Source organism: Ranitomeya variabilis, chromosome 6 (genome assembly GCF_051348905.1).
Source record: "Ranitomeya variabilis isolate aRanVar5 chromosome 6, aRanVar5.hap1, whole genome shotgun sequence".
Taxonomy (NCBI): domain Eukaryota; kingdom Metazoa; phylum Chordata; class Amphibia; order Anura; family Dendrobatidae; genus Ranitomeya; species Ranitomeya variabilis.
In genome coordinates this window covers 574457069-574484142 of record NC_135237.1, presented here as the reverse complement: position 1 = coordinate 574484142, position 27074 = coordinate 574457069, and the positions used below count along the sequence as shown (strand labels likewise).

Sequence of the window (27074 nt, the reverse complement as noted above, 5' to 3'; positions counted from 1 at the left end):
TTTTGTTATTTCTTCTCACCATTAAGTTGAGTGCCGGGTTTTGTATTATTGATTGATTACGGTTTGGGAACCTACCCGTGCACCAAATTTGGTTGTGCACACGTTAACCTAACCATATATTACTGGGAGAGACACACAGACCTCACATCCAGCCTATATTACTGGGAGAAGAAACGGATGGCTGGCACACAACTTAGGGTAGATTGTATGGTGCTAGTGAATGGATTCAGGGATCCCATAAACAGCAAAGTAAATAATCACTGCACTCATAGAGCGGATTTTGCTTCAAGCAAGATTTATTAATTTAATAGGTGATAAGCGACAGGTAATTTGACGTTTCGGCCACTCTGTGGCCTTGATCACAATGTCGCTGAAAAAAATGAAAGAAATATATACATAAAAATACAATATATACAGCCAGGTAAAAATATATACATATATACAAAGAAATTGAGCCATGTCATGGAAAAAGTGCATAAGTGAAGCAGACCATGTACTGATCATAGTTTGGTGTTGGAACAAACCACTTTTATCATAGGGTGTGTAGACATGCCGAGAATAGGAAAAAAGGAAAAAATCCGAAAATAACCATAATGTACACGTAGTTAGATGGAAGAATGTGTGGCGAAAGTACAAAAGAGGACATACCGTTGCAATTAAGTATTAATCGTATTTGCATAATCCCATCAGGGAGAAGAGAAACATTGTTTAGGTATGTCCTGTTAGGGATAACAAAAAACCATGAGGAATCACAAAGAATCGTAAGCACCCCATAATGGGATAGTCTTGTATCCAATAGGTGTCATATGTGTTGGAATGGGGAAGGGGAGGGAGAGAAGGAAAAAAAGGGGAAGGAAAGAAGGGAGAAAGGTAAAAGCGTGATATGGAAGAAACTTACACTAGTGGCCACCTAGGAGAGACATAAATAAATCGTGTGGCTAGGGTATGTTGAACGGTGGTACCACTAAAGGAGAGGGTAATATGGAAGAGATTCAGAACATAGTATATATCACTATGAGTGGTGGTAATCAATAAAGTGTAGTCATTACCACGTTGGGATAAACTGTAGCCTTGAGGTAGATGGTTATGCTGAAGATAAAGGAAGCTGCAAGGCAAGGTAAGTATAGGGGGAAGTAAAAAAGGAACGTTACTTATCTCAACAGTAGCTGGGCTTACAGCAGGAAAGTCACGCGGTGCCTGAGATTGTGGCTGAAAAAGCCGACGTTGGTGGCAAAGTGGGAGGGCTGGCAGGTGTGTGCCCAAGAAGAAGGAGGTAGCGCCAGTGAGCGGAGCTCACTGCCTTATAGCGCATCGGCCGGTCATGTGACCGGAAGTCCAGATGAACGCCGGCGCATGCGCAGAAGCCCAGCGACGCTGTGCGTCTGTGTAATGGGCTAGTATATGCGTAACCATGGCAGCAAGAGTGGAGGGCGGGCTGACGCGGTGACTTAGTGTATGTGGTAAGAGCAGGGAAGAGGAGGGGCCGCTGGCATAGGGAGGCTGCATGGTGAATCGTTGCGGAGAAGAGTATGGAAAAGGCAGTATGTAGATCATGGGACACAAGGATAGGAAGAGAAGAGTAAACATGGATAGGTGGATGTGGGTGTTGGAAGAGAGGTAAATAATAAAGGATGACTGATGGATACACAGAATGGAACAAGTAAATGATGACATTTAGGGAACATGATATGTAAAGCGTGGACTCAAAGATAAATGGAAATAATTAATCAAACAAATATGCAAAATCACAGGGTAATGCGTACAAGTACAGATGAAGAAACGGGATACAGAAAAATAAAAATATTAATACAAAATAATAATAGTAATACATGAAATAATGAAATGAAAAAAATCAAATAGTAAATGAAAAAATACATGGATGAAGTATAGATCAAATAAACAGAATAAATTAATAGAACTGATTTGCAACAAATAAAATAAATTGAGCATACACGTAGGAGTCCAAACCAAATAAACTAAATAAAAGGGGGAAAAAAAACATAGAAAAAAGCAAAGGAAAGAAGCGGGGAGGGAGTGGGGGGGGGAATAAGGAGTAGTACATCTTACCATCTCGGCTACGTACATGGGTTGTGACTATAGGAACTCAATTGTTCTAGGAGAAAAAATTAGAGTTTTTATTATATTAACCAATCCATATCGTGGTTGAGACCCCTAGGATGAAGAGTGTCAAGAGTATATATCCAATATGTTTCGTGCTGTTTCAACAGCTTAATATGATTCCCGCCCCTCCTTAGTCTTGGGACTTTCTCTATTATCTGGAACCTGAGTTGCGCCATGTTATGTTTAGCTTCCTTGAAATGGGCAGGAAGGGGTAACCATAATTTTTCACATCTGATAGTAGATTTATGGCTTGAGATACGGTCCCTCATGGCTTGAGTTGTTTCGCCCACATATAGTAGGCCACAAGGACACTTAATGATGTAAACAACAAAGTTGGACTCGCATGTATAATAGTCCTTAATGGGATAAGATTTGCCCGTGCGTGGATGAACTACCTCGTTGCCCTTGATGACGTTTGAACAACTCATGCAACTGAGGCATGGGAAGGTACCTGTCCTTCTCTGTCCACTGAGGGTTCTGGTAGATGTGGTTCTGACGGATCCTAGATCCGCCTTTACAACAGTGTCACGTATGTTGTTAGGGCGTCTGGTGCACATGAGTGGTGGATTCCTGAAAATCTGGATGTTGGGGTAAGCTTTGTTCAGGAGTGGCCAATGTTTGCGGATTATGTTGTGAACCCTCAGCACACTGACGTCACATCCAGCCTAAATTACTGGGAGAGACATACAGGCCTCACATCCAGCCTATATTACTGGGAAACACACAGAGACCTCAAATCCAGCCTATATTACTGGGAGACACACAGGCCTCACATCCAGCCTGTATTACTGGATGACACAGACCTCACATCCAGCCTATATTACTGGGAGAGACACACAGACCTCACATCCAGCCTATATTACTGGGAAACACACAGAGACCTCACATCCAGCCTATATTACTGGGAAACACACAGAGACCTCAAATCCAGCCTATATTACTGGGAGACACACAGGCCTCACATCCAGCCTGTATTACTGGATGACACAGACCTCACATCCAGCCTATATTACTGGGAGAGACACACAGACCTCACATCCAGCCTATATTACTGGGAAACACACAGAGACCTCAAATCCAGCCTGTATTACTGGGAGACACACAGGCCTCACATCCAGCCTGTATTACTGGATGACACAGACCTCACATCCAGCCTATATTACTGGGAGAGACACACAGACCTCACATCCAGCCTATATTACTGGGAGAGACACACAGACCTCACATCCAGCCTATATTACTGGGAGAGACACAGACCTCACATCCAGCCTATATTACTGGGAGAGACACACAGACCTCACATCCAGCCTATATTACAGGGAGAGACACACAGACCTCACATCCAGCCTATATTACTGGGAGAGACACACAGACCTCACATCCAGCCTATATTACTGGGAGACACACACAGACCTCACATCCAACCTATATTACTGGGAGAGACACAGACCTCACATCCAGCCTATATTACTGGGAGAGACACACAGACCTCACATCCAGCCTATATTACTGGGAGAGACACAGACCTCACATCCAGCCTATATTACTGGGAGAGACACAGACCTCACACCCAGCCTATATTACTGGGAGAGACACACAGACCTCACATCCAGCCTATATTACTGGGAGAGACACAGGCCTCACATTCAGCCTATATTACTGGGAGAGACACACAGACCTCACATCCAGCCTATATTACTGGGAGAGACACAGACCTCACACCCAGCCTATATTACTGGGAGAGACACACAGACCTCACATCCAGCCTATATTACTGGGAGAGACACAGACCTCACATCCAGCCTATATTACTGGGAGTTACAGGCCTCACATCCAGCCTATATTACTGGAAAAGACACAGACCTCACATCCAGCCTATATTACTGGGAAAGACATGGAGCATTACCTGATCTTCCAAATCCTCTGCTGCCAAAATCATTGTCTCCTAAAACCAAGAATCACACAAAAGTGTTACAGTGCAGTCATTAATGAAGCACTCCTTCCATCTAAGTTTTTATTCGCTTAATATATTTCAATCATATTATATAGCACTGACAGCTGCTCCTCAGTGGTGAGGTATTATAGGGCAGCCATATTATACATCCCAATACCAGAACTGGGCTGCCCCTCAGTGGTGAGATACTATTATAATTGACAAATGCTTGAGAAGAACGATGGCAAAAAACGTGCTGGGGTTGGACAACTTGTCTTATTTCTACTTTTGATCCTCCACACCAATTACCTATCGTCTCCATATTTAGTGATTCAGTTTTTGTTTATTTTGACCACCAGGCAATTATTGTATTTCTATTAGGCAGTTTTTAATACTGCAATTTGTACAGTCAGTATTACATCGTTGCCTTATTTGTGCGTAATGTAAAAATACTTATATTTCCTCATTTATTTCATGTGTGTTTATATTTCTGTGGTCAATTAACTTTTTGTAATCAAAATATAAATATTTTTAGTTTACAGCAAGTTCATGAATGATTGCTGCAGCGGGGAAGACACTAAAATGAGGGGAGTAAGGCCTTACCTCTTCTCCCATAGCCTCTGCTGACTCTGAAACCACTACTGCCACCTAGAAAGTAGAAAATTATTAATGTGGAATTCCTTGGGACGCTCTCTGAGAGCAAAAGGATGACTGTGCGCTAATGGGACTCTAAAAGCCCTATGGGAATACAGCAGTGGCCATGCACTCGTGCCACCATGCACTCATCTAACAGCCCCATGGGAATAAGAGCAGTGGCCATGCCCTCGCGCCACCATCTAAGGCTAGGTTCACATTTGCGGTAGAGTCTGCAGCCTATATTACTGGGGGACACACAGACCTCACAACCAGCCTATATTACTGGGAGTTACAGGCCTCGCATCCAGCCTATATTACTGGGAGAGACACACAGATCTCACATCCAGCCTATATTACTGGGAGAGACACAGACCTCACATCCAGCCTATATTACTGGGAGAGACACACAGATCTCACCTCCAGCCTATATTACTGGGAGAGACACACAGATCTCACATCCAGCCTATATTACTGGGAGAGACACAGACCTCACATCCATCCTATATTACTGGGAGACACACACAGACCTCACATCCAGCCTATATTACTGGGAGTTACAGGCCTCACATCCAGCCTATATTACTGGGAGAGACACACAGGCCTCACATCCAGCCTATATTACTGGGAGACACACAGACCTCACATCCAGCCTATATTACTGGGAGACACACAGACCTCACATCCAGCGTATATTACTGGGGGAGACACACAGGCCTCACATCCAGCCTATATTACTGGGAGACACACAGACCTCACATCCAGCCTATATTACTGAGGGAGACACACAGGCCTCACATCCAGCCTATATTACTGGGAGAGACACACAGACCTCACATCCAGCCTATATTACTGGGAGAGACACAGACCTCACATCCAGCCTATATTACTGGGAGAGACACAGACCTAACATCCAGCCTATATTACTGAGAGAGACACACAGACCTCACATCCAGCCTATATTACTGGGAGAGACACACGGACCTCACATCCAGCTTATATTACAGGGGGAGACACACAGAGCTCACATCCAGCCTATATTACTGGAAAAGACACACAGACCTCACATCCAGCCTATATTACTGGGAGAGACACAGACCTCACATCCAGCCTAAATTACTGGGAGAGACACACAGACCTCACATCCAGCCTATATTACTGGAAAAGACACACAGACCTCACATCCAGCCTATATTACTGGGAGAGACACAGACCTCACATCCAGCCTAAATTACTGGGAGAGACACACAGGCCTCACATCCAGCCTATATTACTGGAAAAGACACACAGACCTCACATCCAGCCTATATTACTGGGAGAGACACAGACCTCACATTAAGCCTAAATTACTGGGAGACACACACAGGCCTCACATCCAACCTATATTACTGGGAAAGACATGGAGCATTACCTGATCTTCCAAATCCCCTGCTGCCAAATCATTGTCTCCTAAAACCAAGAATCACACAAAAGTGTTACAGTGCAGTCATTAAGTCATTAACGAAGCACTCCTTCCATTTAAGTTTTTATTCACTTAATATATTTCAATCATATTATATAGCACTGACAGCTGCTCCTCAGTGGTGATGTATTATAGGGCAGCTATATTATACATCCCAATAATAGAACTGGGCTGCCCCTCAGTGGTGAGATACTATTATAATTGACAAATGATGGAGAAGAACGATGGCAAAAAACGTGCTGGGGTTGGACGACTTGTCTTTTTGCTACTTTTGATTTTCCACACCAATTATCCATCGTCTCCATATTTACGGATTCAGTTTTTGTTTATTTTGACCACCAGGCAATTATTGTATTTCTATTAGGCAGTTTTTAATACTGCAATTTGTACAGTCAGTATTACATCGTTGCCTTATTTGTGCATAATGTAAAAATACTTATATTTCCTCATTTATTTCATGTGTGTTTATATTTCTGTGGTCAATTAATTTTTTATAATCAAAAATTTAATATTTTTAGTTTATAGCAAGTTCATGAATGATTGCTGCAACGGGGAAGACACTAAAATGAGGGGAGTAAGGCCTTACCTCTTCTCCCATAGCCTCTGCTGACTCTGAAACCACTACTGCCACCTAGAAAGTAGAAAATTGTTAATGTGGAATTCCTTGGAAATCTCTTGGGACAATCTCTGAGAGCAAAAGAACGACTGTGCGCTAATGGGACTCTAAAAGCCCTATGGGAATACAGCAGTGGCCATGCACTCGTGCCACCATGCACTCATCTAACAGCCCCATGGGAATAGGAGCAGTGGCCATGCCCTCGCGCCACCATCTAAGGCTAGGTTAACATTTGCGGTGGAGTCCGTAGCCTATATTACTGGAAGACACACAGACCTCACATCCAGCCTATTTTACTGGGAGAGACACACAGACCTCACATCCAGCCTATATTACTGGGAGTTACAGGCCTCACATCCAGCCTATACTACTGGAAAAGAAACACAGGCCTCACATCCAGCCTATATTACTGGGAAAGACATGGAGCATTACCTGATCTTCCAAATCCTCTGCTGCCAAAATCATTGTCTCCTAAAACCAAGAATCACACAAAAGTGTTACAGTGCAGTCATTAAGTCATTAACGAAGCACTCCTTCCATCTAAGTTTTTATTCGCTTAATATATTGCAATCATATTATATAGCACTGATGGCTGCTCCTCAGTGGTGAGGTATTATAGGGCAGCCATATTATACATCCCAATAACAGAACTGGGCTGCCCTTCAATGGGGAGATACTATTATAATTGACAAATGCTTGAGAAGAACGATGGCAAAAAACGTGCTGGGGTTGGACGACTTGTCGTTTTGCTACTTTTGATTTTCCACACCAATTATATCGTCTCCATATTTACAGATTCAGTTTTTGTTTATTAGGCAGTTTTTAATACTGTAATTTGTACAGTCAGTATTACATCATTGCCTTATTTGTGCATAATGTAAAAATACTTATATTTCCTCATTTATTTCATGTGTGTTTACATTTCTGTGGTCAATTAATTTTTTATAATAAAAAAATAAATATTTTTAGTTTACAGCAAGTTCATGAATGATTGCTGCAGCGGGGAAGACACTAAAATGAGGGGAGTAAGGCCTTACCTCTTCTCCCATAGCCTCTCCAGCCTCCTCTGCCACCTAAAAAGTAGAAAATTGTTAATGTGGAATTTCTTGGGACGCTCTCTGAGAGCAAAAAGACGACTGTGCGCTAATGGGACTCTAAAAGTCCTATGGGAATACAGCAGTGGCCATGCACTCGTGTCACCATGCACTCATTTAACAGCTCTATGGGAATAGGAGCAGTGGCCATGCCCTCGCGTCACCATCTAAGGCTAGGTTCACATTTGCGGTAGAGTCTGCAGCCTATATAACTGGGAGACACACAGACCTCACATCCAGCCTATATTACTGGGAGTTACAGACCTCACATCCAGCCTATATTACTGGGAGAGACACACAGATCTCACATCCAGCCTATATTACTGGGAGAGACACAGACGTCACAACCAGACTATATTACTCGAAGACACACAGACCTCACATCCAGCCTATATTACTGGGAGTTACAGACCTCACATCCAGCCTATATTACTGGGAGAGACACACAGATCTCACATCCAGCCTATATTACTGGGAGAGACACACAGACCTCACATCCAGTCTATATTACTGGGAGACAATTTAGCGAGTAAACATGTGCACAGCTTCAATATGTGGTGCCCAGGTAGGTTCCAACACCTTAATCATATATTAGAAAAACCTGGCACTCAACTTATATGTAAGCGTTTTATTATTCCAGCAACAAAAAACGTTTCGGTCATCAACTTGACCTTCATCAGTTACGTATTTATAGATGGTGGTGAGGAAAACTGTTGTGAATTCTGCTCTTGGGCTCCCTCCGGTGGTTGTTAGTGGTAGTGCAGTGGTCTCTGGATTATAGGCCAGGGCAGGTGTTTCTGCTTATTGCTGTTCTATTAGGTATTTAGGTTTGTAGGATCCATCAATCCCTGCCAGTTGTCCATTGTATCTTGGAGGGATTGCATCTCTGTCTGGCTCCACTTGCCCTGCTGTCATTTCAGCTAAGATAAGTGTCTTGTTTTGGTTCTCTGTAGCACGCATGCAGTGTGCTTTTATGTGCAGTGCAATCTATTGTGCTTTTGTCCAGCTTAGACTTTGTTTTAATTTTTCTGTCATGCTGGTTTCTCTGGAGATGCAGATATACATCCTATGTCTTTAGTTAGATGTAGTATATAGTATATTCTGCTGTGGATTTTTCTAGTGTTTTAATACTGACCGCTTAGAACTCTGTCCTATCCTTTTCTATTTAGCTAGAAGTGCATCTTTTGCTAAACTCTGTCTTTTCTGCCTGTGTACGTATTTCCTCTTAAACTCACAGTCAATATTTGTGGGGGGCTGCCTATCCTTTGGGGCTCTGCTGTGAGGCAAGATAGGATTTCCCATTTCCATCTTTAGCGGTATTTAGTCCTCCGGCTGTGTCGAGGTATCTAGGCCTGGTTAGGTACATCCCACGGCTACTTCTAGTTGCGGTGTCAGTATTAGGATTGCGGTCAGTACAGGTTCCACCTACTTCAGAGATAGTCTCATGCGGCTCCAGGGTCACCGGATCATAACAGTACAACTGGCCAACAATGAGTTAAATGCATCTCAGAAGAAGGGAAGAAAAGTCCTGAGCCATTTTTTTTCTGCAGTCTGTTTTGTCTTTCCTTCCCTCTTTTCCTCTGGGTGACTGAAGAGCTGTGTGCTAGCATGGATGTTCAGGGATTAGCTTCTCGTGTAGACCAACTAGCTGCTAGGGTACAGGGTATTTCCGATTATATTGTTCAGACTCCGGTTTTAGAGCCTAGGATTCCTACTCCTGATTTATTTTTTGGGGACAGGTCTAAATTTTTGAGTTTTAAAAATAACTGTAAACTGTTTTTTGCTCTGAAACCTCGTTCTTCTGGTGATCCCATTCAGCAGGTTAAAATTGTCATCTCCCTGCTGCGTGGCGATCCTCAGGATTGGGCATTTTCCCTGGAATCTGGGAATCCTGCCTTGCTTAATGTAGAAGCCTTTTTTCAGGCTCTAGGATTATTTTATGATGAACCAAATTCTGTGGATCATGCTGAGAAGACCTTGTTGGCCCTGTTTCAGGGTCAAGAAGCGGCAGAATTGTATTGTCAGAAATTTAGAAAATGGTCTGTGCTGACTAAATGGAATGATGATGCTTTGGCGGCAATTTTCAGAAAGGGTCTTTCTGAATCTGTTAAAGATGTTATGGTGGGGTTCCCCACGCCTATTGGTCTGAGCGATTCTATGTCTCTGGCCATTCAGATTTATCGGCGCCTGCGTGAGCGCAGAGCTGTGCGCGCTGTGGCGTTGTCCTCCGAGCAGATACCTGAGCCTATGCAGTGCGATAGGATTCTGTCTGGAGCTGAACAACGGGGATTCAGACGTCAGAATGGGTTGTGTTTTTACTGTGACAATGCTTCTCATGTCATTTCGGTCTGCCCTAAGCATATCAAGAGAATCGCTAGTTCAGTTACCATTGGTACCGTACAACCTAAATTTCTGTTATCTGTGACATTGATCTGCTCATTGTCATCATTTTCTGTCATGGCGTTTGTAGATTCTGGCGCCGCCTTGAATTTAATGGACTTTGAGTTCGCTAGACGTTGTGGTTTCCCCTTGCAGTCTTTGGAGAACCCTATTCCTTTAAGGGGCATTGATGCTACACCTTTGGCTAAAAATAAACCCCAGTTTTGGACACAGGTGACCATGTGCATGGCACCAGCCCATCGGGAGGATTGTCGCTTTTTGGTGTTGCATAATTTGCATGATGCTATTGTGCTGGGTTTTCCATGGTTGCAGGTACATAATCCTGTGTTGGATTGGAAGTCTATGTCTGTGACTAGTTGGGGTTGTCAGGGGGTTCATGGTGACGTTCCTTTGATGTCAATCTCCTCTTCCCCTCCTTCTGAAATTCCAGAGTTCTTGTCTGATTTTCAGGATGTGTTCAATGAGCCCAAGTCCAGTTCCCTTCCACCGCATAGGGACTGTGATTGTGCTATTGACTTGATTCCAGGTTGTAAGTTTCCCAAGGGCCGACTTTTCAACCTGTCTGTGCCTGAACATACCGCCATGCGGAGTTATATTAAGGAGTCTTTGGAGAAAGGGCATATTCGGCCATCTTCTTCACCATTGGGAGCGGGATTTTTTTTTGTTGCCAAGAAGGATGGCTCCTTGAGACCTTGTATTGATTATCGCCTCTTGAATAAGATCACGGTCAAATTTCAATACCCGTTGCCTTTGCTTTCTGATTTGTTTGCTAGGATTAAGGGGGCTAGTTGGTTTACTAAGATTGACCTTCGAGGGGCATATAATCTTATTCGTATTAAGCAGGGTGACGAATGGAAAACTGCGTTTAATACACCCGAGGGCCATTTTGAATACCTTGTGATGCCCTTCGGGCTCTCTAATGCTCCATCTGTTTTCCAGTCCTTCATGCATGATATCTTCCGGAATTATCTTGATAAATTCATCATTGTATATTTGGATGACATTTTGATTTTTTCCGATGAGTGGGAGTCTCATGTGAAACAGGTCAGGATGGTTTTTCAGATCCTTCGTGACAATGCTTTATTTGTGAAGGGGTCTAAGTGTCTTTTTGGAGTGCAGAAGGTTTCTTTTTTGGGCTTTATTTTTTCTCCCTCATCTATAGAGATGGATCCGGTTAAGGTTCAGGCCATTCATGATTGGATTCAGCCCACGTCCGTGAAGAGTCTTCAGAAATTTTTGGGCTTTGCTAATTTTTATCGCCGTTTCATTGCTAACTTCTCCAGTGTGGTTAAACCCCTGACCGATTTGACAAAAAAGGGCGCTGATGTGACGAATTGGTCCTCTGCGGCTGTCTCTGCCTTTCAGGAGCTTAAACGCCGATTTACTTCTGCCCCGGTGTTGCATCAGCCAGATGTTTCTCTTCCATTTCAGGTTGAGGTTGACGCTTCTGAGATTGGGGCAGGGGCCGTTTTATCTCAGAGGAATTCTGATGGTTCGTTGATGAAACCATGTGCCTTCTTTTCCCGAAAGTTTTCGCCTGCTGAACGTAATTATGATGTCGGCAATCGGGAATTGTTGGCTATGAAGTGGGCGTTCTAGGAATGGCGACATTGGCTTGAGGGAGCCAAGCATCGTATTGTGGTCTTGACCGATCATAAAAATCTGATTTACCTCGAGTCTGCCAAGCAGCTGAATCCTAGACAGGCTCGATGGTCTTTGTTTTTCTCCCGTTTTGATTTCGTGGTCTCGTATCTTCCGGGTTCTAAGAATATTAAGGCTGATGCCCTCTCTAGGAGCTTTTTGCCTGATTCTCCGGAGGTCCTTGAACCGGTCGGCATTCTAAAGGAAGGGGTGGTCCTTTCTGCCATCTCCCCTGATTTGCGACGTGTTCTTCAGGAATTTCAGGCTGACAAACCTGACCGCTGTCCAGTGGGGAAACTGTTCGTTCCTGATAAATGGACTAGTAGGGTGATTTCGGAGGTTCATTGTTCTGTGTTGGCTGGTCATCCTGGTATTTTTGGTACCAGAGATTTGGTTGGTAGGTCTTTTTGGTGGCCTTCTTTGTCGCGGGATGTGCGTTCTTTTGTGCAGTCCTGTGGGACTTGTGCGTGGGCTAAGCCTTGTTGTTCCCGCGCTAGTGGGTTGCTTTTGCCTTTGCCGGTCCCTGAGAGGCCTTGGACGCATATTTCTATGGATTTTCTATGGATGTCGGTTATCCTATGTCTTTAGTTAGATGTAGTATATAGTATATTCTGCTGTGGATTTTTCTAGTGTTTTAATACTGACCGCTTAGAACTCTGTCCTATCCTTTTCTATTTAGCTAGAAGTGCCTCTTTTGCTAAACTCTGTCTTTTCTGCCTGTGTACGTATTTCCTCTTAAACTCACAGTCAATATTTGTGGGGGGCTGCCAATCCTTTGGGGCTCTGCTCTGAGGCAAGATAGGATTTCCCATTTCCATCTTTAGGGTATTTAGTCCTCCGGCTGTGTCGAGGTGTCTAGGCCTGGTTAGGTACATCCCACGGCTACTCTAGTTGCGGTGTCAGTATTAGGATTGCGGTCAGTACAGGTTCCACCTACTCCAGAGATAGTCTCATGCGGCTCCAGGGTCACCGGATCATAACAGAAAACGTGCCAGTGTCGGCAAGTAGTAATTAGCTTCCTTGGTCTGTTTAGTGAAGCAGTACTGGTAAGTGTGGTGACAGCCGCATGTGTGGCGCTGCTGACGCGGTGTCCACCGCTTGTCAGTGGTGAGGTATTATAGGGCAGCCATATTATACATCCCAATGACAGAACTGGGCTGCCCCTCAGTGGGGAGATACCATTATAATTGACAAATGCTTGAGAAGAACGATGGTGTAATAATTATAGGGGATAACTCAGGAGACTCTTTGCGTGTGTTATAGAAGGGTTAATAGTGTGCCTTTAAGTGCCTCTTGCCTTTAAGTGTTAGAATTACTAGAATCTGTTGACGCAGTAGTCTGATGGTCTCCTCTTCAAGGAGACTATACTTCTTATCATGTATGCTTTCAATAGTCAGCCACAACATGTTCTGAGTTATGGTAAATAAAGTATGACCCTGGGTGATGGTGGGGGATACATGAGTTACATTGAAATGCATTTGTTGTAAATGGTATAAAACATTGCTTTGGCTTTTAATATATCAGATAAAAGTGACTTGCTCACAGGATATGTGTGAGGTGTCTTTTTGTCTCCAAGTGCGCTTGTAAAATGACAGGCGTAACTACTTGATTTGGGTCTCACTGGTGATCTGACAGCTGACATTGGGTCAGAACGAAAACAGCTATGACAGTTTTGGCGCCCGGAACGGGGGCCGTGTAACCAGCCTATTCGGAATCCGTATGTGGGAGCTTCCTGAGAGATTGGACATGCAAACACCAGCTGCAGCAAGGTGAGAAATGTTATTCTTACAATCTGTTTTGCACCTGCAATCTCTCTTCTGGATCTGTCCATACCTCTGGGTAAAAGGCTGCCAACACGGTTCAAAGAATCCACATCACCAGTGAGTTTTGTGTTTTGTCTGTTTATGTCCGTATGAGAGTTGAATAATAGAGTAATAAGATGATAATTGTTATCTGTATTATTTGTCAATATCCTAATTGGTTATGTATTTGTTTAGTGTGTAATACAGAGCTGGGATAGACTCTGTGCAGTGTTGTTATTTTGGTCATTTTGGACTGGCAGTACATTATATGAAGCTGTATCTTGTATAAGGCCGTGGGTTTTGTTGTTTGGCCTTAAAGTGCTTTCAGAGTGTCAGTGGACACTGCTGCAGTTTTATTTATATAGAGTTGTGTGAATTCCAAAGTGCAAAATAGGCAGGCTGTATGTATGTATGTATGTCTATGAGAAGCTCTGAATGAGATGAGAGATGAGTAAATGAGTATCAGGGATAAATAGATGAATCCCTGATTGATGAGGGGTTCCGTTAGGTGTGGTCCTCTGTATGTGACAGAAGATATTATTCAACTCAGTTTGAGCTGAATTAGGTGGAGTGATTGAGATAAGGGATTTTCATCTTGTAAAATCAGCTAAAAAGTGAAAGGAAAAGAAAAAAACAATCCCTGAATGAGCACGTATGAATGAGTGATCACATAAGTATCATTACTTATCTAACTGTTGTTGAAGGTCCAGGATGAATGAGTTGTGGATATTTTTAATGTACATTTAATTACATCTGAGATTCAGTGAAACCTGTGTTATATATGGTTTGACATTGGATAGGTTTCTATATGTGTTTTGGCCGGACGCGGTCAGAATCAGCTTATTCAAGTTATGCAGTGATTTGCCTGTATAGAGAAACTGTTTTTAATTCCGAGAGGATGAATGTTTGAATGCTTTGTAGAGATTAAGTCTGAAAACTGCTGCAATCCGTTTCTGTGTAGAAGATACTGCGCTCTTATCAGTGCTGTGTACCAGATGGGAGGAGGGAAGCGAACCCCTGCGCGACTTGTTTGTGATTTCTCATCTCTGTGCTGTGGGCCAGAGGAAGGGGGGCATGTATTGCATTCTAAGTTTCTCTGTCCTTGGTTTAGTACACGCTGAGAGATTTGTGTTTAAACAATAGTACAATATTGTAAGTTGGAAATTGAAAGTGAAAAAGAACTGTGCCTATTTTAGAGGAAAACTTGTAAGTGATTGAAAGATTGGTAAAAAGATTCTCCTGCTTCAAGTTGAGTGATTGATATAGCAAATTGAGGATCAATAGAGGAGGTAGCCAACTACACGGCTGATGTAGTATAGGTGGTGTAACCTGCTACAGTCAGTCTACGGCATTAGGTGGTGTAACCTTGCCGTCCATGGAGCTGTGCTAGCCAGCTGATTTATCGAGTGGTAGGTGGTGTAACCTGCTTGGTAAAATCCTTTAAGTCCACTGAGTGGTAGGTGGTGTAACCTGCTCGGTGTTGTTGAGCGGATAAGTTGAAGCCATGGGCAACTTATTCTGTGTGCAGTCAGGACCCCCAATGGGATCCAAAACCGCTGTACAGATTGAAAAAGGAAGCAGTGAAAGATGTGAGAACCGAGATTGAAAAAGGCAAAAATGCCAGTGAGTGGATGTTTGGATGTTCAAAAAGGCACAGACAAAGGAGGAAAATAGCAAGTGAATAAATGGCGTCTGAGAGAGTGCAGCAGGACGGAAGTAAGGTGTATTATGAATGTTTTGATGCTTAAAAGTCCGACTATGACTGACACATTACTGCTACGGTTATACCTTTGTATAACCAGAGACCCAGACAAGACAGATGGACTTGTAAACACTGTGGTCAGACAAACGCAGACTGGAGAAATACTTGTATGATCTGTGTTGCAACCCGACCTAAGAGAATTGCACTGAATCCTATCCAGACAAGATCACACGTAGTGACATAAGAAGCTGACACAGGATTGTGGTTGGTGGATAGTGGGGACATTAACTTTTGGGAGTAGGCTGACAGTAATCCTTTTGGGAAGGAGCTGTAGACCAGCATGTCATGTCACCCCCAACCGGTCATCTAGTCACCCCCACCACCAGAGAACCAACCACATCAGGTAGGGTAAGACAGATACAGGAGTATTATCCCTGGAGGCTCTCTGACTAGCTAGCTACGCTAAAACAATTGGCTGACCCTGAGAACCAACCTTTCCCATTTTACAGACAAATAAAGACAATATGATGGAAGTATAAGTGCACCTGGGCAGGCCTAGGGAGTTAGTGAGCACAAAAGCAGGTGAAGTACTAAGATGCAAATTAAGACTTTTACACATGTACTTTGGACGGTTACAGCTGAAATGGGAAGACATGGGGTACAGTCCAGTAAACCCACTTGATGTTAAAGTATTGGTAAATACATTCATTGACGGTATGACCAAAGACTTACGAGACGCAATACAGAGAGCCAGACCTGAATGGAGAAATGTAGATCCAAAAGATCTCCTGATAGTCGCTAAAGAGTTGAACAAACTAGGACAATAAGACGTGTCATGTATGCTGGAGTACAAGGAAAACAGTAGAGACGTAGTGAGGGACCTAAGGACTTAGAAACAGTAAAGGGCTGGAATTGTGGAGAAAATGGACACTCAGACCAATTTACCACTTCCTTCACCTTTAGACTAGGAAACTGACAACCCAGTCACAAATGTGTGCCCTGTTCTTGTCCCCTCCGGACCTGGTCCTGACCTGATGACCACCATACCAATGCTGGGAGGGAAAGAGACAGAATTCTTGATTGACACTGGGGCAGTCGGGACTGTGGTACACAAAGACTTGATAATGCCAGACATGATTACTGACAAGACTGTGGAATGCGTGAGGGTAGAGGGACAAGAGACTGAAGCCCCTATGACTAAACAAATAAGACTAGAATCACGAGACAGACAAGAGGTGCTTACAAACTTATTGTTAGTGACAATACCCCTATGAATTTGCTGGGAGCAGAGTTGAGTGCTGCCTAGACCACCATACAGTACTCTCCTGAGGCTATTACAGTCACAAGTCCCCTTTCATATAAACACTTGGTGCAGAGGGAAGCCAGGGTCTTCCACATGCACATTATACCACAGGTAAATCATGCCCAATTATAGTTACACTTAATTCCATTCATTTGCCAGTTTAGTAGTTTTCTTGCACAAGATGGTATAGTTACTGTGTATTTCTAGGTTGTCTTCATATGATAGTTTTTTAGCCATTCATTATATTGGCTCAAACTATAGTCACTGTTTAGTTGTCCTTTCCACTTCCTATACCTTATCGCAAGCAACTGGTATTGATATTTGGTATTTTTCAAATTCCTTCTTTTGTATCTGGAACTGTTAGTTATGGATTTATTTAGGGCTGCTACCTTCTTAGAATAAGCTTGTGCTTTGCTGTGGCCTATGGCATTGTGCTCCCCCATTTTATGACTCGGCACCTTTCATAAAAATATTTTTTCATATATATATAATTTTCTTTTGGTAACATATTTTGTGAATCAAATTTAGTTCTTAAGAGGTACTCTACCCAATCAAATACGGGTATAAATGCTGCTCCTCTTAACATCACCTCGTTCATCCCTCCCAGCTCTACTGCAAACTCTTAATAACTCTGAGCGCATTTCGGGTCTACAAATTAATCCCTCTAAGTCCTACGCTATGAATATCAATCTCCCCTCCTCTGTTACCACATTGTTAAAACAAGAATTCCCGTTTCAGTGGACCTCTAACCATTTGGACTACTTAGGAGTGAAACTTACTTCGGAATACGGTTCACTATACGCGGCTAACTACCCTCATATGCGCCGTAAAATCCGCCTAATACTCCAGTCATGGGGTAAACTTCATCTTTCCTGGCTCGGCAGAATACGCGCACTAAAGATGACTATTCTCCCTAAACTACTTTATCTATTCCGGGTCCTCCCGGTCTCGGTCCCCACACAATATCTTAAAATAGCCCAACGAGCAATTAATTCTTTTGTTTGGAAGGGGGGTCTCCCTAGGGTTAATAGAGCCACCCTTAACCGCCATCGTCTAAAAGGGGGATTGGGGGTCCCAAACCTTTCGAAATACTATCAAGCAGCTCAACTAGGTCAACTGACGTTGTACCACGCCTACTCCGAACCCCCCCTGTGGCTAGCTCTAGAGGCCTCGGAACTTCACTCAAGTACCCTCGATACGATACTCTGGACTCTCCCAGTACACCGGAGAGAAATTACTAACCCCATCATGGTTCATTCTCTCAGAATCTGGGATTCATTAAAATACTCCTCACACTTAATTTCACCATTTTTGCCCTTGGCCCCCCCTGTGGGGTAATGCCCAGTTCCCTCCGGGAGTGGATTCCCTTAGGGACTTCCGATTATGGGTAGCTGCGGGAATAACGAGAGTTCATCACCTCTTCAACGTGGATGGAATTATCCCATTTTCTGCATTGAGTGAGAAATACCATCTCCCATCGAGAGAAATATTTCGATACCTGCTACTTAAAAATTTTGTTAAATCCTTACTAAGAAACTCTGCCCCCCCTTATTCCTTCACCCCCTTTGAACAGAGATGCCGCCAAAACCCATATGCCCCAGGTATCATATCCCTTCTTTATTCACATATTAATTCCCCAACCCAGAGGAGGTCCCTGGGTTATACCGTTCGCTGGGAGTCTGACATAGGTTCAACGCTGACGGACTCGGAATGGACCCAAATTTGGTCTTCCTCCACCGGGGGTTTGCTCAATACCCTCATGTTGGAGACTAACTACAAAGTGTTAACCAGATGGTACCTGACCCCTGCCAGAGTAGCAAAGGCTGTGGCTAACTATTCCCCAAACTGCTTTCGGAGATGTAACTCCACAGGAGATATGCTTCATATCTGGTGGCTATGTCCAATAGTTCGAAGGTTCTGGACCAGAGTTTATTTCTTGATTCTTTCAATTACGAATATTAACCTTAGGAAAAACCCCTGGGAAGCTCTATTAAATAAGCGTATTCCTAATATTCCTAGATATTCCCGGGCCCTTATCACATTTATATTTTTAGCAGCTAAACAAACTATAGCTTCGGCTTGGAAAAAAACAGGCTTGGACTTATCGGGAGTTAAATCTCGCCTATCATGGTATATGGTAAATGAAAAATTAACTGCTCTACTAACTGACAGAGTCGACATATTTGAACTTATTTGGCTCCCCTGGGCAGAATATGCAAGCCACACCCCTTTTGCGGATCCGGTATCCCGACTGTCTAACCTTAGTCCTCAGGCGCCTGACTAAACTACCCAAACGGATACAGATTTACTATAATCCCTTCTCGGGTCCCCCTCTCCCTTCCTCCCCCCCCTGAATCCTTGTCCCACATTTTATGTTTGTTTTTGTCTTTGTTGTTACACTCGTCCTTCGCTATGACTTGTGTTATGTTTATTGCTGGTAACTGGAACATAAGCGAAGGACTGTTATACTTTTTATGATGCAATGTACTATTGGATAACGTTAAAGTTCCTTCCTTTCCTGTACCATTTATTTTTGCAAACTTCAATAAAAATTTATTGTTCGAAAAAAATACGGGTATAAATAATATTTGGACATTAGTGTCTGATTTATATAAACACTTGTGTAATATTTCAGAAATGGTGTATATGGCAAGAGTAGTGAAAGTCACACCTGACACCAGAATATTTGAGGACAGGGAAAAGAGTCAGGTACCAGACACCGTTTTGGCAAGGGGAAAATCTGATGTGTGTCAACTGCCCATTCCCCTTGTCATAATTAAATTAAAAGAAGGAACCACTACTCTCCGGTTAAAGCAATACCCTTTAAGTCTAGTCAAATCAATGTCCCTGAGCAGGGATATTAAAAAGTACGTTAAGGCAGGGGTTCTGGTGCAAAGATCTTCCCCCTGCAACACCCCTTTGTATTCCATTAAGAAGAAAAAGGACCCAAGGGTTCCCCTGACACAGAATAGTTCAGGACTTACAGGCTATTAATGATGTTACAGTGAGTGTGATCTCAATTGTCCCTAATACACACACCATATGGTCACAAAATGTTTCACAGTCATTAATTTGGCAAGTGCATTCTTCCCTGTACCCCTGCACTCTGACTGTCAGTATCTTTTCTCTTTTACTCACGAAGGTAAACAATACTGTTGGACGGTCCTCCCACAAGGGGGAAAGAACTCCCCAACCATCTATTCAACAGCGATGGCAGGGATTCTTGAGCAGTGGCAACCACCTCATCCACAGACTGTACTATTGCAGTATGTGGATGACCTCTTGCTCTGCTGCCCGAACCAGAATGTCCTGCAAGGAAGCTACAGTTCCCTTGCTGTGTTTTTTTTGGCAGAGAAGGGTTGCAAGGTTTCACGTGACAAATTACAGTATTGCAAACAAAAGATGACATTTTTAGGACATTGTATTGCTGAAGGTACAAGACACCTGACTGAAGACAGGAAACGGGCAATACAAAATCTCCCTTTACCCAGGTCACACCAGCATTTACGCATTTTCCTAGGTTTGGTGACCTACTGTAGGCCTTGGATAAGGTCTGCTTCACAAATGATGCAACCACTCTATGACAGGTTGTCATCAAACCCCTACAATCTCACTCAAGAAGCAATTGATTCCTTCTATTCTCTGAAGCTGCTCATTGTGTCAGCCCCGGCCTTAGGCATTCCAAACTATGATCAGCCATTTTTCTTATTTTGCACAGAGCAGGGAGGACATGCTACCGCAGTACTGACACAACAGCATGGAGAGAAACAGAGACCAATAGCTTACTACTCAGCACAATTAGACCCAGTGATTAGAGGGTCTCCTACGTGTGTCCGTGTTGTAAGAGCTGCTGCATTACAGCTAGGCATGTGAGCTCACACTGAGTTTTTCTTTTTTACAATTTGTTCCCCACATGACATTAATGCCATACTCATACAGGTTCAACCGAAACACCTGTCTATGGATAGACAGATCAGACTTGAATGTGCTCTAATACTAATTTAATGAATACGTCACCCTCAAAAGGTACAATGTTCTGAATCCAGCCACTCATCTGCTTGTGGATTCAGAAAAGGGGGAATTGGTGACAGCATTAGAAAAAAAAAAAAAGTACTCTGGTACGTTGACATGACGGACAAACATGACTGCATAGGAACTGATGAGTAAGTTTTACATATGTAAAACACTGGACATGCAGTAGTATCCTCACATGAGGTAATCCGAGTTGAACCACTCCCTCCTCACATGTCGGTGCAGGAGGCAGAGTTGAAGGCACTCACTGAGGCGTGTAGAGCTGCTGCAGGTAAAGTCGCTAATATTTACACAGATTCGAATTGTGCATGGAGAATATCCCATGATTATTGCCCTATCTGGAGAAGCAGAACGTTTCTTACATCAGCCGGTAAGCCCATTAAAAATGCAGAGCTGGTGAAACAATTAGTGGAGGCATTGACGTTACCAGTCCAGGTTGGCATCGTCAAGGTAACAGCACACACGAACGATGACTCTGTGGAGGTAGAGGGCAACAGAAGGGCGGACGAGGCTGCTAAAGTAGCAGCAAGGCAGCCTAGGGAGCAGTGGACAGTGGCGGAGAGTCAGCGTATTCCAGCCACACTGAGCCTAGATGTCCTGAAATCCCTCCAGCTGCCCAAACAGAGAAGGAACACGGGGGAGAATGGGAACTGAGCTGAACTCAAAAGGAGTTTTGGGAGAATAAGGAGAAATTGTATATACCAAGGTCCCTGTTCCTAATAATGGCGCAAGCAACACCTGGCCCCACTCACACCTCAAAATGTCACATGTGTCCATGGTAGATGCCTACCGGATCGCTCCTGGTTTCAGTTACGCAGCAGCAAAGTTCGTACGGTCATGCCTCATCTGTGCACAGCACAACCCTGGTAAAACAGTAAAAAAAATCCCTAAGAAAGCGACACCCAGGCCTCTCTACCCGTTTCAGAGACTGCAGACTGTCTACATACAGCTACCCAAGGTAGGAGTGTGTGAAAAATGTCCTAGAATGTGTAGATCTCTTCTCTGGTTGGCTGGAAGCCTATCTGGTAAAAATGTGCAAATGCTAAAGCGACTGCAGACAAACTGATGAAAGAACTGATCTGCAGGTTTGGTGTCCAGTGGCCATAGAGAGCGATAGGGACACACACTTCACGGGAGAAATAATGAAGGAAGTCATGCAGGCCCTGGGAGTACAGCAAGCATATCATACACCATATAGACAACAAAGTCGTGGGAAAGTGGAGAGACTAAATGGGACACTTAAACTGAAAATTCAGAGGCCATGGCAGACACAGGAAAGAGTGGGGTAGAGTGCTTGTCTCTTGCACTCTTTCTAGTCAGACACACTCCAAATAGAAAGACAGGCTTGTCCCCTTTTGAAGTCCTGTTTAGTAGTTTGCCAGAGACTGGTCTGTACTTCCCACAGGTGCTACAAATGCAACACGGTGCTATAACAGCCCATGTCCAGGCCTTGCAGAAAAGACTTAATGTGGTGCATAAACATGTGTTTTCATCCATTCCAGATCTTAATGCCAGTGCGGACGCACATCTGCTGAATCCAGGTGATTGGGTGGTCATACACAGACACGTGAGAAGGAGCCTATATCCACGGTTTGACGGCCCGTTGTAAAGTCCAGTTGACCACATTCACTTGAGGGAACGCCCACCTGGATCCATGCCAGTCACTGCAAAAAGATCTTTTCACTAGCAGAAAGACTGTTGTTCTAATCACCTTGCTGGCAGTGGTAGGATGTTTGCACCTTACAGAGACACTGAATACACTTTTAAATGTCGACAAGGACAAAACTGCTGGACTGTTGGATCTGTACACACAGCCCAGTATCTGCAAGGACTATGCTGTACTTTGCCATACCCCAGGAGCCAAGGAGGGTATTAACACCACACTGCATACACAATGAGACTTGGACTCAGATTTTCTTGGTTCCTTAAGGTTCTTAATAAGACTAATACAATATAGAGACTTCTTTTTAAATCCAGCCAATTGGCTTAGCGGCCTAGAGGGAGGGATTATTTTTTACTTGACTTGACAGACTTGTATGCAAATTTTGTTGCTTTGCTTATTGTTTTATGTAGCCGTAAAAGCGCTAATATATGTATTACCTAAGGCTGAACCTTCTGTAGTATATCATAGGCCCCGTATGGCCACTGCTGATGGTGGAGGTGAGTGTCCACACTGAGGGTGGATGGGCGAAGCAGGTAGAAAGCCCCCTTGTGGGTACTAGACCCATGAGACAGTAGCTCCTTTGTGGACATCAGCTGACCCCGTAGCAAAGGTTATACCATTTACAAAAGGAGGAAATTGTTATAGAAGGGTTAATAGTTTGACTTTAAGTGCCTCTTGCCTTTAAGTGTTAGAATTACTAGAATCTGTTGACGCAGTAGTCTGATGGTCTCCTCTTCAAGGAGACTATACTTCTTATCATGTATGCTTTCAATAGTCAGCCACAACATGTTCTGAGTTATGGTAAATAAAGTATGACCCTGGGTGATGGTGGGGGCTACATGAGTTACATTGAAATGCATTTGTTGTAAATGGTATAAAACATTGCTTTGGCTTTTAATATATCAGATAAAAGTGACTTGCTCACAGGATATGTGTGAGGTGTCTTTTTGTCTCCAAGCGCACTTGTAAAATGACGGGCGTAACTACTTGATTTGGGTCTCACTGGTGATCTGTCAACTGACATTGGGTCAGAACAAAAACAGCTATGACACGTGGAACAAGACAACTACAGGACACAGTTTTATAAGTGGTAAAGTCTATATTATCACACGGTGATTCAAACAGGTGCAGAGAGAAACTCAAGTCCACAACACTTGGTGTAAATATTAAACGCAGCTTAGCAGTCTATAGGGAACTTCAGAGGAAAATGCAATCAAGCAGAAAGTCTATGAAGCACAATTATTCTTGAGGATACTTGACACGAATAAGTCCTTGTTTTAGTCCAAACACAGGTAAATATGCTTATAAGGCAGTTCAAGCAAAGTCTTATCTCAACCAGGAAGGCCTGGGTGATAATCTCAGGTTTAAGCAGAGCAGCAACAGCTTACATGTCCAGCAAATGCAGATGCAAGTAAACACAAGCAGCAGATGAAGGAGGATTACTGGAAACCGGTGTATGCAGCAGGAACTCAGAGCAGAGTAGCAGGATCTCCACACAGGTTCACAGGAGCAGGTATATAGCCAGGGAGTCACCAGGGTCAGGAGCTGGATGCAAGGCAGAATACTCTAGCACAGACTGAAGACTGGGGTGGAGTTTTATAGCAGGAAGACAGAGTGCACATGAGACCAAAGACGCCATCTTGGAAAAGGGCAGTAATGCACAAAAGGTAATCAAAAAATGTTCAGAGTCCTGACAGATGGCAAAAAACGTGCTGGGGTTGGACGACTTGTCGTTTTGCTACTTTTGATTTTCCACACCAATTATCTATCGTCTCCATATTTACGGATTCAGTTTTTGTTTATTAGGCAGTTTTTAATACTGCAATTTGTACAGTCAGTATTACATTGTTGCCTTATTTGTGCATAATGTAAAAATACTTATATTTCCTCATTTATTTCATGTGTGTTTACATTTCTGTGGTCAATTAATTTTTTACAACAAAAAAATAAATATTTTTAGTTTACAGCAAGTTCATGAATGATTGCTGCAGCGGGGAAGACACTAAAATGAGGGGAGTAAGGCCTTACCTCTTCTCCCATAGCCTCTCCAGCCTCTGCCACCTAAAAAGTAGAAAATTGTTAATGTGGAATTTCTTGGGACGCTCTCTGAGAGCAAAAAGACGACTGTGCGCTAATGGGACTCTAAAAGTCCTATGGGAATACAGCAGTGGCCATGCACTCGTGTCACCATGCACTCTTTAACAGCCCTATGGGAACAGGAGCAGTGGCCATGCCCTCGCGCCACCATCTAAGGCTAGGTTCACATTTGCAGTAGAGTCTGCAGCCTATATTACTGGGAGACACACAGACCTCACATCCAGCCTATATTACTGGGAGACACAGAGACCTCACATCCAGCCTATATTACTGGGAGAGACATACAGGCCTCACATCCAGCCTATATTTCTGGAAAAGACACACAGGCCTCACATCCAGCCTATATTACCGGGAAAGACATGGAGAACTGGAGCAATGAAGAGACCAAAGAATGGAACGTCACTGGGTCCTGTCTGGGCAGAAACCACTTGACTTGACAGGTCGGCCAATTCTATAATTACATTATATAATTATTATAAATCACCATTTTTACTCACAGTAAATTAATACAATCCACTATTTTTTGGTGCATTCATTGGTTTACCACAAAACTTACCCGAGTTGAAGCTGCCTCTGTCATTTTTCTCATCTAAACAGAAAAACACAACATTCTGGTCTGAAGTTCGGGCATACAGTCAAGACACCTGAGACGCAGCTCGAAAGATGGTGGATCGCCCCCAGGTGCAGGGCAGTGGGGTACTCGGTACCGGGTCCCTCTGTCTCGGTTCTGGGGATGTCACGGTGGCCCGACCCGGTCCGTGGCCCTGCTAACGGGCGCCCAATTAAAGGGGTGTAGTTTGTCAAGTGTTCGTGACGCCACCTGTGGTGTTCGGTCAGGGTGACCGTCGCTGCTTAGGGGTCCGCTGGGGTGATGTTATGGCAGCTAGATGGAATACCTTCCCACAGGTGAAGTATGTCCCCAGGGCTTCCCAGTAAGGTAGATGATGATGGTGTAGGTCGCAGTAAATAACGAGGACTGTTGTGATTTTGCTTTTTGCTCCCTCTAGTGGTCATTAGTGATTTGACTCTGGAGCTTCTGTCTTTTCCTATATCCTCACCTGGGCCGTTAGTTCAGGGGCGTTGCTATATAAGCTCCCTGGACCTTCAGTTCAATGCCTGGCATCGTTGAAATCAGAGCTAATCTGTTGTGCTCTTGTCCTATGATCCGGGTTCCTGTATTTCAAGTTAAGTCTGCTTCCTTGCTTTTTGCTTTTGTTTTGTTTGGTATTTTTGTCCAGCTTGTTCCAATCTGTATCCTGACCTTTGCTGGAAGCTCTAGGGGGCTGGTGTTCTCCCCCCGGACCGTTAGACGGTTCGGGGGTTCTTGAATCTCCAGCGTGGATTTTTATAGGGTTTTTGTTGACCAGATAAGTTATCTTGCTATATTCTGCTATTAGTAAGCTGGCCTCTCTTTGCTGAACCTGGTTCATTTCTGTGTTTGTCATTTCCTCTTACCTCACCGTTATTATTTGTGGGGGGCTTGTATCTTGCTTTGGGGTCCCTTTCTCTGGAGGCAAGAGAGGTCTTTGTTTTCTTCTCCTAGGGGTAGTTAGATTCTCCGGCTGGCGCGAGTCATCTAGCGATCACCGTAGGCATGATCCCCGGCTACTTCTAGTGTTGGTGTTAGGAGTAGCTATTTGGTCAACCCAGTTACCACAGCCCTATGAGCTGGATTTTTGAATCTCGCAGACTTACACGTTCCTCTGAGACCCTGTCCACTGGGGTCATAACAGAGGACACAAGGTTGCAGTCTCTTTACCTTTTACAGTAGACTTCAGTGTCCACAATCCAGAGCACTGCTAACAGGGCTGGCTGAATCCGGCCGGTCCGAAGGCACATCCAGAGTTCCCTTTGCAGGTGGAAATCAGTAGCCTTCCTACTAGCGCCTGTGTGTTGTAGTACAACTGTCATGTATGTTTCTGATGTTCTCTCTCCGTCCCCCAGATGGTATGGCTAGGACGACCCGTATGACGGGGTAGGCCTGGAGCTATTTTATAGGGACCCTAGTGACGCCCCTCTCCCACAATTTGCCTCCGTTGTCTTCATTAGGTTAAAGGTTGGGCAGCCAACTTGGAATTAACTGTCCTGCCGTAGTTTGAAGTAATGCATAGAGCCTATAACTCCCTCGGTGTTCCGGCCAGCGGCTACGTGCCTCAGAAGGATGTTGCCGATCTTAAGGCAGGACTCCTCCTGGTATAATCTCCTTGTGTTGTGATCTCGTTTCTCACTTCTCCACAATATACTTTGCTTCTTGTCCTTTCTTAGGATGCTGCCGCAATGAGGTGCAGGCACAGCTCCGTAACGTTCTATCTCTTGCTAAGTCTCTGCCAGGATCCCACCCCTGACAGGGACCTCTGTCTGCAGCTCAGATTTTCCTCCTTCTCCCCCTGTCTGCCTGACAGGTCTTCTCTGGGTCTAACCCAGGCAGCTTCTCTCACTAACTTCCTATCCAACCCCCAGTTTTACCCGAGTGTGAGGAGTGGCCTAATAGATAGAACCTTTTGCTCCCCCTGGTGGCCGGAGTGTGAAGTGTAGCGTGTGACTGTGATACCTGGTTAGGTGAACTCCTTTAGTG

General features: G+C 43.9%; 1 protein-coding gene across 6 annotated transcripts in view; it reads right to left on the bottom strand.

The window, feature by feature from the left end:
- Positions 1 to 273: 273 nt before the first annotated feature.
- Positions 274 to 27074, bottom strand: part of LOC143783139 (uncharacterized) — a 96881-nt gene continuing 70080 nt past the window's right edge. The window contains exons 5-15 of one of the 6 annotated variants that reach the window (XM_077271453.1): positions 25056 to 25088; positions 24849 to 24950; positions 24431 to 24463; positions 7803 to 7838; positions 7198 to 7236; positions 6736 to 6780; positions 6099 to 6136; positions 4658 to 4702; positions 4028 to 4066; positions 2084 to 2113; positions 274 to 370 (exon numbers count right to left, since the gene is read on the bottom strand). In XM_077271453.1, coding sequence (XP_077127568.1) covers positions 2105 to 2113; positions 4028 to 4066; positions 4658 to 4702; positions 6099 to 6136; positions 6736 to 6780; positions 7198 to 7236; positions 7803 to 7838; positions 24431 to 24463; positions 24849 to 24950; positions 25056 to 25088 — 419 coding nt within the window. In that variant the 3' untranslated portion in view covers positions 274 to 370; positions 2084 to 2104. Of the gene's footprint in view, positions 371 to 2067; positions 2114 to 4027; positions 4067 to 4657; positions 4703 to 6098; positions 6137 to 6735; positions 6781 to 7197; positions 7237 to 7802; positions 7839 to 24430; positions 24464 to 24848; positions 24951 to 25055; positions 25089 to 27074 lie in introns of all 6 variants that reach the window. The other 5 variants (XM_077271452.1, XM_077271455.1, XM_077271454.1 and 2 more) reach the window with 5 other exon arrangements.